A 15,260-nucleotide genomic window follows, 5' to 3' on the forward strand; every position below is an offset into this window, starting at 1 on the left:
CTTTAATCCTGGCAGCTGCCTGAAATGTCACAGACAGTGATATTTCAGTGGAAGAGGCTACATTTGAGCATGTGCTAGTACTGCGCCTCCTAGTGGTTACATTGTCAGCAAACGCAACAATTTTTCTTATGGTACAATGACCAGAACTGAATTCACTATTCCAAGTGTGCCTAGGAATTCTATTTGCTTTTTTGATTGACCATTATTGTCCTGATATTTAAAAATAATGAGTCAGTTGTCGCTCCCAGTTCTCTTTCCATGTTTATCAATTTAATCTCTTTCATTTTATACTTATTGTATGATGCACAACCCCTCACGGTCCGCTTTGTGTCTTCAGGTGGTGCACATAACCAATCTAAATCATTCCACACCATTTTTTCCTTTTTTTTCTCTACTGCTATCTATACTTTAGTGTTACATATTTCAGTTATGCTTAGTTTCAGTACACATTTGTATTCCCTACTTCCTGTTTTGTTTGCAACTTCTGATCTAGTCTCATGTCCTACTCTAGATTCATTTTTTAAAATTTTAATTAGCATTTCATAACTAGGATTTTGTTAAAAGCTTTCTGATAAGTGTAGAAATATTATGGCCTCAAAGCTTAGTCTCTACTGGTATTAGGCTGATGGGTCTATAGTTGCTCAGCTTATCTCTTTCTACTTGTATGGAAATGTTGCACAAAAAAGGCAAATCAACATTGTTGAAATTAAATTTTAGTTCCCAGCTTTAATTTTTGTTTTCCAACCAAGTAGAATATGTTTAAGTAAAAAAAAAACTACAAGCTAAAAATGTAATAATCAGCATGCATTTCAAAAGAGGTCATGTTTCACCAATTTTATTGAATCTTAGTAGACAAGGGTAATGCAGTAGAAGTAATATATATGGATTTTCAAAAGACCTTTGCTAAGATACTGCATAGTAGACACATGACTAAGGTGTCAAAGCTGTCTTGTAGAGTCAAGGCTCAAGTAGCTGGATGGATGGCAAGCTGAGTACAAAACAGAAAATGGAGATTAGGAGTTAATGGTAGTTATTCAGACTAGCAAATGGTGAAAAGTGGTTTTCCACAAGGATTGATACTGGGACCATTGTTCACCATTTACATAAATGATTTGGACTCTGGAATTGGAAGTATATCAATTTGATGTCATCAAATTGGGGATATAGTTAATACTGAGGCAGATGGTGAAAAAATACAAGACATTAATAAACTTGCAGAATAGGTATATAATTGGCAAATTAATTTGAATACAGGTAAGTGTGAGGTGGTAGAAAGAATAAGGAGGCCATGTACTCTTGGAAAAATAAGTCTAAATTGATTGCAGGAGCAACAGGATCAAGGGGTACAGGTGCAGAAATCATTAAAAGTAGTGACCTAGATTAAAAAGACAATTTAGAAAAAGCTAGCTAAGCACACTGGTTCATTTCTAGAGGGATAGAATTGAAAAGTACAGAAGTAATGTTAAACTTTCATTGAACCTTTGCTAGATCACACCTGGAATACTGTAAACAGTTCTGGCCTCCATGTATATAATAGCCAAGGAGGCACTGGAGCAGGTGCAATAAAGATTTATAAGGATGATACCAGAACTGAGAACTTATCAGGAAATCATTGAACAAGCTGGAGTTTTTTTCCCTAGAAAAAGAAGCATTCCATCTGCGAACACCTAATTTAGGCCTTTCTTCCCTCAAAGAGTAACCTGTTAGAGTTCTTTAAGATTATGAAATTATTTCGGGTAGATGTGGAGAGATTGTTTCCACTTGTGGTGGAGACCAAAACTAGGGACCATAAATGTGCGATAGTCAATAATAAATCCAGTAGGGAATTCAGGAGAAACTTCTTTACCCAAAGAACAGTGAGAATGTGAAACCTAATACCACAAGGAGTAATTGAGATGAATAGCATTTAAGGGGAAGCTAAATAAAGACATGAGCGAGAAAGGAATAGAAGATTTTGCTGATGGAGTTGGGAGGATAAAAACAAAGTGCTGGAAATACTCAGCAGGTCTGGCAACATCTGTGGAGAGAGAAGCTGTTTCTCTTTCCACAGATGCTGCCAGACCTGCTGAGAATTTCCAGCACTCTATTCTTTCAGATTTCCACCTTCTGCAGTATTTTGCTTTTATTTTAGGTTGGGAGGATGTTCATGTGGAGCATAAACACTGGCACAAACTAGTTGGACCGAAAGGCCTGTTTGCATGCTGTACATTCTATGTAACTCTGCAGTAGGATGCTGCAAAGTTATTTTTGTTTCCTGCACTATTGAACTTTCCTTCTTCCCATGTCCTTGTTTGTGTTTTGTTTTCAGATTTCCTTAAGTACCGTATAAGGATAAACATTATTTTGACAAGATGACCATTTCCTGTTTACAGCTAACAAGCATTTACTTTTTTGTAGAAGTTTCCAGTGCTCCCATACTTGGTTCTAGTGCTGAAGCAGTTCCTGCTGCAGAGAGACCTGAATGAAGTGTTTACAGGCGGGATTGGCTCCTACAGCCTATTCCTAATGGCTGTTAGCTTTCTACAGGTGAAAAGCTTTCTCCTTTTTCTCACTCTTTTATGCTCTCCTCAGCTTGCAGTCTCCTCTCTTCTCGCATGTGTTTTTTTTCTCACTTTTTTTCTTTCCTCTTCCCTTCCCCATATCTCCCTTTCCTCCCTTGCCATCCCCTCCCATTTTTTTCTCTATTCTTTGAAGATAATTGACCTAACCTTGTAGGATTCTGTTGGTAATTTCAGCACCAATCGTTGATGTTTTGTAACCATGAAAGTAAACATTTCTTCCTTTCCTGATCGTGAAGTGCATTCTATTAATATGAATAACTGTCATCAGAAAAATAGTCACGTGATTTTGCCTACTGTCTATGTGCGCACTTAGTTTAATAAGAATATAGAAGCAAGTGAAGGCACTCAGCCCCTCAAGCTTGTTCTTCCATTCAATTAGACCATGTCTGATGTACTTCTGTACCTCTACTCCATTTACTTTTCATTGATCCAGATCCCTTGATACCCTTCCCAAATAAAAAAAATCTGTCAATCCCCAGCTTGAAATTTCAATTGATGCTGAATGGGGAGCAATTTCAAGATTTACATTACCCTTTGTGGAAAAAATGTTTTCTGATTTCACTTCTGAATGGCCTAGCTCTAATTTTAAGATTTGTGCCCCCTTGTTTTAAATTTCCCCACCAGAGGAAACTACTTCTCTATCTATATTGAGACCTTTTTAGCATTTAAACACCTCAGTTTCATCGCCCCTTTTAAACGCAAGGGAATACAATCCATGTTTATGCAACCTTTTTCTCATATCTGAACCCTAGTATCCTGGTGAATCATAGCACCTCCAAGACCAGTATAGTCTTGAAATGCAGTGCCTGAAAATGAACAAGGTACTCCTTACATGGTCTGACCAAGGTTTTGTTCAAACTCCCTCTCCTTTGTATTCCAGCTGTCTTGCAATAAAGGCCAGAATTCTGTTAGGCTTTGATATTTTTCTGTACCTGTGCACTAGCTTTTAGTGATTTGTATACCTGGATACCCAAATCCTTTTGCTCCTCTGTAGTTCCCCACATTGAACTCCTTCTGCCACAGTTTTGCTCGATCACTTAATTATTCATGTCCTGTTATAACTTCTTCCATCCATCCACACAACCTTTTGTACATCTTGATCGTGTCATCTGCAAAACTGGGTATACAACTCTCCATCCCTTCATCCAAATCATTAATATATGATGAATAGCTGAGTGCTTGGTACAGATCCCTGGGGAACACAACTTGTTGCATCCTGCCAATCAGAGAATTAACCCTTTATCTCTATTCTGCATCTCCTATCACCCAACCAATTCCTAACCCATGCCACAAAATTACTCGAATCCTGTGTTCTTATTTTTGCGAATAGTTTCTTGTGCAGATCCTTAATAAATTCCTTGTAGGAGTCCAGATGGCCAACATTCATAGACACTTCCCTGTCTACAATTTTAATGTCCTTATTAAAAAAAAATCAACTAGGTTATCCATAACCAATTCATGCTGACTTCCTTTGCTTAGCTCATGTTTGGTTAGTCGTTGCTTAGTCGTTTGTTCCTGCTGATTGAATCCAATAAGTTCCCCACAACTGATATTCAACTGACTAGTCTGTAGTTTTGTGATTTCTCCTTCCCCATCAGCCTTAATTAATGGACTAATATTTGCAATTTCCAATCCAAAGGCACAATTGCCAAGGCTAGAGGGCTTTGGAAAATTATGTCTAATGCATCTGCAATTTCCCTATCTTTGTGTTTCAATACCCTCAAGTAGAAACCATCAAATCCTGGAGATTTGTCTGTCTTAAGTCCCATTATTTTCTCCCATTACCTTTTTTTATTTGTGTTGTATCCAATCCTCCCCTTAACTTATTTTTAGGTTCACTTGTATCACTGGTATTTTGTCGCCTTCCTGTACTGTGAAAACAAGTTTAACAAGTCTGCCATTTTCACTTTGTCCATTACGCTATCACATGCATCAGTCTTCAAAGGGTTCACATTCCCTTTTATCACTTCCTCAAAATAAATGGCCAGATTATTGTTTAATTCTGCTTTATTACTCATCACTATGATGGCTTTATTCTTTGTTGATTCTGAAACATATTGTTCCAGAAAACTGTCCCGAGTACATTCTTAAAAAAAAAAGTAAATCTTGTTGTTTTTCTCCCCTTTCCACCATAAAACACATTTGAATAAAATATTGCTTTTGTAGCGTTGCATCTCTGAGCAGTTATCAGTTATTTCTTATACCCATAAAGTAAACTAGGTACTAAACTGTTGGTTGTGCAGTATCCTGTGTCTTATTTAAAAAGAGGTTGTTTTTTTTTTTAGCACCACCATATCTGGAGTGGTTTACTGCTTCACTGCTAGCCAGAGGCTGCATTTAAGTTCAGTAGTTGTTGTTAGGAATGCGTTGTCTCTTTTCTCACCAGAGATGCTAGACAAGAGATGCCTTCCCACCAGATACATTCTGAGGAATGGAAAAATCCTAACCACTGCAAGTCGTTATGTTCAGTTGATGCACCCAGTCACATGAATTGTAGATAAGTCCATAGCCTAGACTGTTGAACCCTTCCTACTTGAAGACACCTTTATGGTTATAGTAAGACACTTAAAGAAGATGGAAGTCATTAAAAAAAAATAAAAGTTCAGTATCTTTTGTTCACAAAGTCAAAACATCTATCCTAATCCATTATGTTCCTTTGTTTGTAGTTACATCCTCGAGAAGATGTGTGTAACTGTGATGCTAATCTTGGAGTGCTTCTAATTGAATTTTTTGAACTGTATGGAAGGCATTTTAATTATCTTAAGACTGGTATTCGGATAAATGATGGAGGCTCATATGTTGCTAAGGATGAAGTGCAAAAAATTATGGCTGATGGATACAGACCATCAATGCTGTATATTGAGGATCCACTGCAGCAAGGTAACACTTTCAGTTTTTAGATAGTTCAAAAAACTAAAACTATTGAAGTGATCCCCAAGATTGTACATTATGTGGAAAATGTGTGTTCAGGTAATCAGTTAGAAATAAGGGTACATTTATTTTGTAATGAAGCACTTAAATGCTTTTGTCCGTTTCCTATAGACAATTACTAGTACATGGAAGTGATTATCAAGTAGTGCTCTCACTAGGGTTGTAACTATTCAGAATGTTAAAGTAAAAGCCATGAAATTATACCCACGTTTTCTCAATAAATTTATACACTGTGATGTTTGAGAGTTTATCTTTTTGTATTATCTCTGTCATTAGTTATGCTCTCCAAGTGGTAAATGTAGTTTCTGTGCATAGAAAAGCAGCTTTGTATGTTTTGTGTTTTCATTATATGCTTGTGAATTTTGACAATTATTTAACTGCAAAATTGTGACTTTTCTATTCATTATGCATGATACACAATGTGTTGTATAAAGGTGATATAGTATTTGAGTAAGGAACTCGCTTGTATATTTGTCATCAGTTTCTTACAAAAATGCATCAAAGTTGACCTGATCACATGTCAATCTTCCAAATTTGGTTCTTCAATTAATTGAAATCTTTTAAAGTTGATTTAAATCAACAAAAGTGCATTTTTAATAAAACTGTTAATCCCACCTCCAAACTTGACAGCAGAAATTAGATAGAATAAGAATGTAAATAAAAGATTTCAAAATTAGCTTTGAAAAGATTTGGATAAATTGGGTACGAGGAAGTAAAGTCATGATATATATTTCAAAATATGTTGATACAGGGCTGTCAGTGCATTAAAGATTCTCTTAAATTCAGTCTGCTATCAGACAGTGTGTTCATGAAATTTAAAAAAGAAGTTTGTTCTACAGTCTTGGGTTCTTCATATTGTCTTTTAAAATAAATCAATTACTTTAGAAAGTGTTAAAATGATATGGCCAGTGGAGGAGACTAAATGGATAAATGTACAAAGAAAGTTGTAGCACAGAAGGAAACGATTCAGCCCATCGCACCTGTGCCAGCTCTTTGAAAGAGCTATCCAATGGTCCCACTCCTTGCTCAGTCTCCATAGCCCATAACTTTCCCTTCAAGTATTTATCATATTCTATCTTGTAAGTTACTATTGAATCTGCTTTCACCACACTTTCAGGGAATACATTCCATATCATCATAACTCGCTGTGAAAAAGTGTTATGTCGCCTCCAGTTCTTTTGCCTTTCTGTCCTCTGGTTACTGACCTATCTGCTACTGGAAACAGTTTCTCCTTATTTGAAAAAAAAACTAATTTGTAATTTAAACAACTCCATTTTATTTTGAGAGAATGAGATCCCTCATTTGTAGAATTAATTTTTCAGGGCCAGAGAGATTGTTTAGCAGTACTTATCATTTATTACACTATTAAAAGCTCATTATTCCTGTTGGCATTAGCCTTAACCTTTTTAGCTGTCTTCGTGCAAGTCAAGTGAGTAATTACCCTAAGTTACCCCAGGTCCGACCCGAATCTGACGGGACCTGACGACGTGTTGGGTTCAGGGCGGGTTACTCTTCCGGGTCCGGCATTTGGGCTTGGGTCAGGCCGGGCCGGGTCAGACGCACACTATCACCACCTCCGGTATGTGGCTCCAATCTTAATGTACTTTTTGAACAACCTTTCAAGTCCAGTCACAGTTTTTTGTTCCTTATCTGCACAAGCTTAAAAAGTGAAAAACGGAAGCTAGGTTAACTGAACATTCCGGTGGTCAAGTCGGGCGTGGGGAAAAATGAAAGGGCTTGGGTCGGATGTGGTTCTGTCGGGCTCGGGTCAGGTTTCATTTGAGGACCCGAGCCGGCCTTTACCCTAGGTTCACCGTATTAGTGATTTTTGTACAGATTCCATCAGTGAAGACTGCAAAAGCACAACCTGTGGAGGAGCAGGGATCACTGAAAGCAGGTTCCAGATTTCCTCTTTTTACTGTGCATGTGCGTGTGCCCAAAGTAGCTGTCAATCTTACCCTGTAATAACAGCGGTGTTGACAGTACAGCAAAATCCAGGCCAATGCATTTTGATTTGGTGAAATATTTGTTTGATTGTCTGGAATTATTTTTGCAGACAACAGTGTATTAAGTGATTTTTTTTTTTTCTTTTCTAAAGGAAATGATGTTGGTAGGAGTTCATATGGTGCCATGCAGGTAAAACAAGCCTTTGATTATGCCTATGTTGTTCTAAGTCATGCTGTGTCTCCAAATGCAAAGTATTACCCAAACAGAGAATGTGAAAGGTAAGAGGGTGTTTTTAAGCCATTTAATGCCAGTTCTATGATACATTATAACTCATTTTTCTAAAGTTAACTATTCAATATTCTATATATTTTAACAGTATATTGGGTCGAATAATCAGAGTAACTCAGGAAGTTGCTGACTACAGGACCTGGATACAAGAGCATTGGGGACCACAGAGCAGTAGTGATTCTCAATTTAATGGTAGGTGTATTGTGAGTGAATTACTCTGATATATAGCACAATCTCAAGTAAATAATAAACTAAAATAAATTTTACATCTATTTTCTTAACATTTTTTCATAATTTTCTTTTTCCTTTTTATCTCTCTCCTCACTTTGTTTTATTATTGATTTTCTGACCACTTCTTGCTGAATTTTAGTTTGATATTGACTTTCACTTTTACTCCTGTACATAGATATTTAGTGCAAGTAAATGTTTGAACAGATGTACTGCATTATGTTGGATCCCTGCTTGTCACAAAAAATTACATATCTATTTGCAACTTGGACATTGGTAATGAGCTTTTCACTATTCATTTGGTCCCTTTATGTACAAAATGCATTTTTAGTGCATTGCTGATGTAGTGCTTTGCTGTTGCGTATTCTAGTGATGGTGTAGTTATTTAATATATGATGATTACTTTGAGACAGCTTTTACCTATTTTTAACGTACTCCCAGTTGATGCCGTTTTGCATTCCTTACTAACAATTTAGAGCCAAATATACCCACAGTATTAGGTTATATTGAGAAATTGGTGCTCTCAATATAAGTTCTGTCTTCAGAATTTGGTCTGGGAAGTAGGTTTCTTAACCACAATGGAAAATAATCTCAATATAATATTGGGTATGATCCTTTTTGTACAGAGGTCTGATAGATTTAAAAGAATATTTTACCAACTGTTTTTCAAAGACACAATCTACGACTAAGCAACAGTTCTGTGAAGAACTTTTGGCTCATTGCCCTGCTTGTCACTATTTAATGTAATATTCCAGAATTATTTTTTCCATTTTCTTAACTAACTTGTACACCTCCAGATCTCTGCTTCCTATCCAAGCTGAAAAGCTCAAGTTTCTCAAGTTATTCCTCAGAATGAACATTAAAGTATAGTCTGTTGATGCCAATATTCTTCTTGTAATCTGCCCACTGTTCACTTCTCAATTATGAGACTAAGGTGATGTTGGCAGATTATTCAATAATGAGATGTTCATGGCCAATGGAGGAATCCATCTCGCCTGATATCTTTGTGTGAGTGCAGAGGTCACTGGATTCTCTGATTTCTTGGATGCTAGTAAGATGAGAATTTTGTGGCTGCATTGTTCAGTGAATATTGATCAGCAAATAACTCTAAATGGATATTCATAAAGAAATGGTCATTAAAAGAAAGTTACTGCAGTGATCAAACCCTTTCCTTCTCCTTCCTCAGGGAATGATGTAACTTTGTTAGTTGGCCCACCACAGCTGGATAAATGCAACAACAATGTTTCAGAAGAGTGCACAGTCATAGGTCAGCCCAGAAGCAGAACCTCTGAAACATGTCTTAGTAAACACTCTTCTAATTCATCATCTGGTCCATTGTCCTCTGCATCTTCTACCTTATCCAGTTCAAGTGATGTTGTAAGTAACCAAACTGTTGGTATCCTTTCTAGAGAAAAGTATTCCGCATCTTTAAAAATGCGAATGTTTCCCTTTAAATGTAGCTTGCAGGACAAGTGTGATTGAAGGGATTAAGAAGGAAAAGTAAGTTTATTGTTAATATATAAAAACTGTAGAAAGCGTACCTGTACACTTAATAGGCTATGCTTGGATATCTGTCAGCACTTGGTGATCGTTAATGTACTTTCGAGGTTATTTCTGCACTGATCAGGTTCTTAAGTTGATTTTGAATATTGTGCATCTGCAGTGCACTTCAAGTAAGTGACAGAATAAGAACTGGTTAACTTCCCTCAGCCATTTTTCCTGCAACTTTGAGGAATTGGCCTTCTGGTAGAGCATGGCTACCCGACCCAAACCCGATGGGACCCAACGACATGCGTCAGGTTCGGGTTGGGTTGCTCTTCTAGGTCCGGCATTCGGGCTTGGCTCGGACACATTCTATCACCACCTCCGGTATGTGACTTCAATGTTCATGTACTTTTTGGACTTGAAAGGTTGTTTAGTTACAGTTTTTTAAAGCTTTTGCAGATAAGCAACAAAGTGAAAAACAGAAGCTAGGTAATGGTCGGGCCAGGCGCGGGAAAAAATGAAAGGATTCATTTGCAGACCCGAACTGGCCTTTACCTTCTGGAACTAAAGCACATGACTAAACAGTTTCAAATCTAGCACACTTGCTACGTTTGGAAGCCATTTGTCAAAGCATCATTCATTGAAATTAACTGGTTGACCAAAATTGGCTGGATCTCTCTGTGCTTGTTGTGTGCAAAACTATTGTACTGTATGTGCTGAATTAATGCCATCTAATGCAATGCAACATAGGAGTTAATAGTTCAAATTATTCTTTCATCTGAAAGAAGGGTTTTCTGTACTGTTTGGATAAACGGTTTACTAGAGGTGTTGGGACACTTTTGGGAGTGTCTTACATTGACTGACAATTTAAATATAACATCAGTTGTCATTATGTTACTATTTTTAACTAATTATCAGATTTAATTAAACACAGTTTATTTGTAATTTAATTGGGGTGCTTTTAAACTGACTCAAAACCCATTTTTTGTACAAGTGTGCTAAGTACAATTTTATATTTTTTATTGAAGCTGAAAACTGAATAACTTTCATTTTCATAGAATTCCATTTCAAGACTTGAACTGTATATCGGTGCTTACAGAGTCTTCCAGTGAATCACTGGTCAATGTTTATTTTCTTTGCTTTGTTTGGTTGGAATATTCAATCAGTATTTATTTTAAATGCAGGAGGGGGAGTTGCTGTTACAATTGGCTGTACATAAAAATGCCTTTAGTTTGTTTTTTGTAAATTGTGCTTATGTCATTTATTTAAAATGTGGGTGATCCTGACATTTTTAGCTTCTGTTAACAATGGTTTCATTAAATGATTAATGTGAAATCATAGAAAACAGTGGGTAGGTTTTTTTGTTTTACTCTTGTTGATTAAGGCACCCAGTGTCAGCTCAAGCACTCATTCCAGGTTATATATAACTTGGGCAGATGCAGAGTACTCTTCCCAACTGCAACAGTGTTAATTTCTCTCTTTTCAACACACGCCATGTTCTTGCTTTTCAAATAGATCTTTGGTTTGTGTTGAATTGTGAATATAAGACTCTTGCTGGCAAAGGGGAGGATTGAAACCTCATACATGAAAACAAAGAACATTGCACTTACCACTCTTAACATCTAGACTATAGGTATTGTCTTTCTGGAAGATAAAATCTCTTGCTTCCCACGTTTCTTGTTTTATATTGCTTTATTTCATCAGTAAGCACTTGGACGAAGCAGTGAGGGCGGCAAGGGCACAGAATATATTCTAGGTGGTGGGCTTCAATGTCAGTCACTAAGAGTGGCTTGGTAGAACCACTACTGATTGAGCTGGCTGAGTCCTGAACAACATAGTTGCCAGACTGGGTTTGTGGCACGTGCCATGAGAATCAACACGAGGGGAAAAACTTAGTTGGTATTGTTGTCGTCAGTCCACCTGTCGAAGATGCATCTGTCTATGACAGTATTGGTATGAATGACCACTATAAAGTCCTTGTGGAGATGAAGTCTTGACTTCACACCTCGATCATGTTTGCCACCATGCTAAATAGAATAGATTCAGAACAGATCTCGCAGTGCAAAACTGAGCACCCATGAGTCGATGTGGGCCATCAACATGAGCAGAATTGTATTGCACCATAATCTGTAACCTCATGGCTTGGCATATCACTCACTGTACTATTGCCATCAAATCTGGAAACTAGCCCCAGTTGAATGAGGAGTGTAGAAGAACATGCCAGGAGCAGCACCAGGTGTATCTAAAAATGAGGTTCCAACCTGAAGCTACTATATGGGCCTGTGCATGCTAAATGATGAAAGCAACATGCTATAGACAACTAAGCAATCCCACAACCTGCAGATCAGATCCAAACTCTGCAGTCTTGTCATATCTAGTCGTGAATGGTGGTGGGCAATTAAATAACATGAGGAAGAAGCTTCTTGAGCATTCCCATCCTCAAAGATAGTGGCGCTCAGCAAATGAGTGCAGAAGTGCCAAGCGGATGATCCATCTAGGCCTACTCCTGAGGGCCCACCATCACAAAAGTCAGTTTCAGCCAATTCAGTACACTCCACGTGAGCACATTGGAAACAGTGAAGGCTATGGGCCACAACATCATCCTGGCTGTAGTGCTGAAGACGTATGCTCCACAGAGCTATCTGAACTTCTAGCCAATTTGTTTCAGTGCAGCTGTAATGCTGGCATCGACCTGACAAAATGGAAAATTGCCCAAGTATGTCCTGCCCACAAAAAGCAGGACAAATCCAATCTGGCCAATTACTGATCCATCAGCCTATTGCCAATTATCAGTAGAGTGCTGGAAGGGGTTGTTGACAGTGTTATCAAGCCATACTTTACGCACTCGTGACCTGCTCACTGATGCTTGGTTTGAGTTCTGCCAAGACCACTCTGCTCCAGACCTTATTACAAACATGGACAAAAGAGCTGAATTCTAGAGGTGAGGTGACTGTCAAATGCTGCTTTGATGTCAAGGGCAGGCACTGAGTGTGGCATCAAGGAGTCCTAGTAACTTGAAGTCATTGGGAATAAATGGGGGTGGGGGGTACTCTCCACTGGCTGGAGTCATGACTAGCAAAAGAAAAATGCTTGTGGTTGTTGGACACCAAACATCTTGGCCCCCAGGGCATTGCTTCAGGGGCTCCTCAGGGCAGGTCAGAAGTGTGGATGTCCGCTGATTGCACAGTGTTTGGTTCCATTCGCAACTCTACAGATAATATGAAGCAGTTCATGCCTGCATGCATAAAAACTTGGACAGTATTTAGGCTTGGGCTGATATTTGGCAGGTAACATTCATGCTACACAAGTGCCAAGCAATGGCCATTTCCAACAAGAGAGTCTAACCATCACCCTTTGACATTCAATGTCATTACCATCATCTGACCAACCACCATCGACATCCTGGTGGGGAGACGGTGGTCACCATTGATGAGAGATTTAACTGAATGAGCCACAAATGCTGTGGATACAAGAGCAGGTCAGAGGCTGGGTATTCTGTGGGGAGTAACTCGCCTTCTGACTCTCCAAAGCCTTTCCACCATCAACAGGGCACAACTCAGCAATATGATGGAATACTCCCCATTTGCCAGGATGAATGTAGCTCCAACAACACTCAAGAAGCTCAACATCATCCAAGACACAGCAGCTTGCTTGATTGGCACCTATCCCTCACCACTGGCTCACCATGGCTCAGTGTGTACCATCTACAAGATACACTGTAGCAACTCAGTAAGGCTTCTTTGACAGCACGTTCCAAATCTTAACTTTCACCTAGAAGGGCAAGGGCAACAGGTGCTTGGGAACACCACCACCTGTAAGTTCCTCTCCAAGTCACATCCTGATTTGGAGCTATGTTACCGTTCCTTCGTCGTCGTTGGGTCAAAATCCTGGAACTCCCTCCCTCACTCGCTCTTAAGGACAATTGGGGATTGGCAATAAATGCTAGCCTTGATAGTGACACCCACTTCCTGTGAATAGATTAAAAAACCTAAGTTTCAAATTATAGTTTGGAAAGTAAGTTCATTTCATTTTGGCTTGTATGATTATAAGAAATTACATCCTTCATATTAGGTGCCAATGTTTCCATCTAATGCAAGTCCCTGAGTACTGAATAATACGGTGTTATAAGTTGGAGTGCTTTTGTTTGTGGTGTTTGTGCATAATTTTAAATGTGGTTCATATGTTTTTGCATCCAGGATTCTGATGGAACACCTTGCAAAACTTCCAAACAATCTGGCAGTCACCAGGCCAATACCAACAGATCAGTGCCACAAGAGTCAGTAGCAGAATCATCTTCTCTGCCAAGTTTGAAAATGCAGCATAGTACATCAAGCAATTCAACAAGCAACAGTACTAAAGCCCAGGTTTGGAATTATTCTTTTTGTGGTCCACTGGTGTGTCATTTAGTGCCAAGTAGACTGCGCTTTAAGGACTCAATTTCGCATCAATTCATGCTGTAGCCAGTGTTGGAGGAAACCTGCTTCATAACTGAATCTAACTGCTCTCTTTCCCCTTTTTTTCCCAACCTCTTCCTGTGCCTGCCTCTCCCCACCAAAATGAAAACTGTGATCTATAAATTTTAAAATTTACTAGCAATCCTTTTGCACGAAATAGTGATTATATGTTCTTTACGATATCCTTCATATACGGCACAATTGACATTTGGCATTCAGATGTCCCTTTGGCATTTTTAACATTGCTCATGTGGTCTTCCCTTTATAAATGACATGTAGGCCCTTCCTTCTCAGTTACTTACACTTATTACTGTGTACTTTGCCACTTGTATGTTTTCAAGCTCACCTCTTGTGCCAATTTAAAGTCAAGAACCCTATTATAATGAGTGGCATTCTGAAGTGCCAGTGGTTTCTCATATCATTGACATTAGATATGATGAATGGGGAGACCTAAAGTGGCAGATTTCCGTTGGGATTGGATGTTGAATGTATTTTAAAAAAAATATTTTCCCCACATAGATATTGAGATGTATGTGAATAAAAAGTGGTGTTCTACACTTTCATTTTTTACTCTCCTGAAGTCAATGGATGTTTCCAGAATTAAATATGTAGAAATTAGAGTGCAGAAATATGCCATTTGGCCAAAACAGTCTGTCTCAACGTGTACCCTTTTGTTCACATTTCCTGTTCTTGCATTGCTGTGTTACTATATCATATGATCCTGTTCCTATATCCATTCAATCGCTTTCAACTCCTGGAGTTGGGCAATTAAAAGTTAATTTCACTGTTTTTAGGGAAGAAAGGTTTAGTGATAGTTAAAAGTGAACACCCTCTTCTAGCCCTCATGAGTCTCTTCAAAATCATTCTTTAGCATGGAGTCAGAAAGCCGAAGACTTATTCCACATAAAATGGACGGTTAAATATAATAAGTTTGTATTGTTACCTAGCGGATCTTAAAACATTTACATGAAATTGACAGGTAGGTGAATATCAGATGGTCTATCAGACTTGTCCACACATCATGATGGCTAGATATCATAACTTGACACTTACTTCCCTTCCACTGAACTCCAACCATGGAATGTCCTTGGAGAGGTGAAAAAAATGCAGATCCAATAAGAGAAAAAATAATTTGGAAGTATCTGGGGCTTTCCTGTCCCTCCTTGCACCACAAAAATTCTCCCCAAAAAGATTTCTGGGCCTTCTGTGGAGCTTGTAAGGACTGCTAGTTAGGATTCCCTTTTAAAGTGGAATCTGTTTGCTATAATATATAATCGGTTCTGGACTGAAGACTAAAACATAAATTTCTTACCTCTCTGTTAGCAAGATCACATAATTTCCTTTTTGTGTTGTACTATTCAAGGGA

At 38.3% G+C, this 15,260-nt stretch overlaps 1 protein-coding gene across 2 annotated transcripts in view; it reads left to right on the forward strand.

Annotated features, from left to right (window-relative positions):
• tent4b (terminal nucleotidyltransferase 4B) overlaps positions 1 to 15,260 on the forward strand; it is a 108,604-nt gene that overhangs the window by 88,128 nt on the left and 5,216 nt on the right. For both annotated transcript variants that reach the window (XM_068049417.1, XM_068049416.1), the window contains 6 exons: positions 2,398 to 2,526; positions 5,228 to 5,441; positions 7,591 to 7,717; positions 7,816 to 7,919; positions 9,142 to 9,332; positions 13,637 to 13,804. In XM_068049417.1, coding sequence (XP_067905518.1) covers positions 2,398 to 2,526; positions 5,228 to 5,441; positions 7,591 to 7,717; positions 7,816 to 7,919; positions 9,142 to 9,332; positions 13,637 to 13,804 — 933 coding nt within the window. The remainder of the gene's footprint in view (positions 1 to 2,397; positions 2,527 to 5,227; positions 5,442 to 7,590; positions 7,718 to 7,815; positions 7,920 to 9,141; positions 9,333 to 13,636; positions 13,805 to 15,260) is intronic.

Source organism: Heterodontus francisci, chromosome 17 (genome assembly GCF_036365525.1).
Source record: "Heterodontus francisci isolate sHetFra1 chromosome 17, sHetFra1.hap1, whole genome shotgun sequence".
Lineage (NCBI taxonomy): Eukaryota > Metazoa > Chordata > Chondrichthyes > Heterodontiformes > Heterodontidae > Heterodontus > Heterodontus francisci.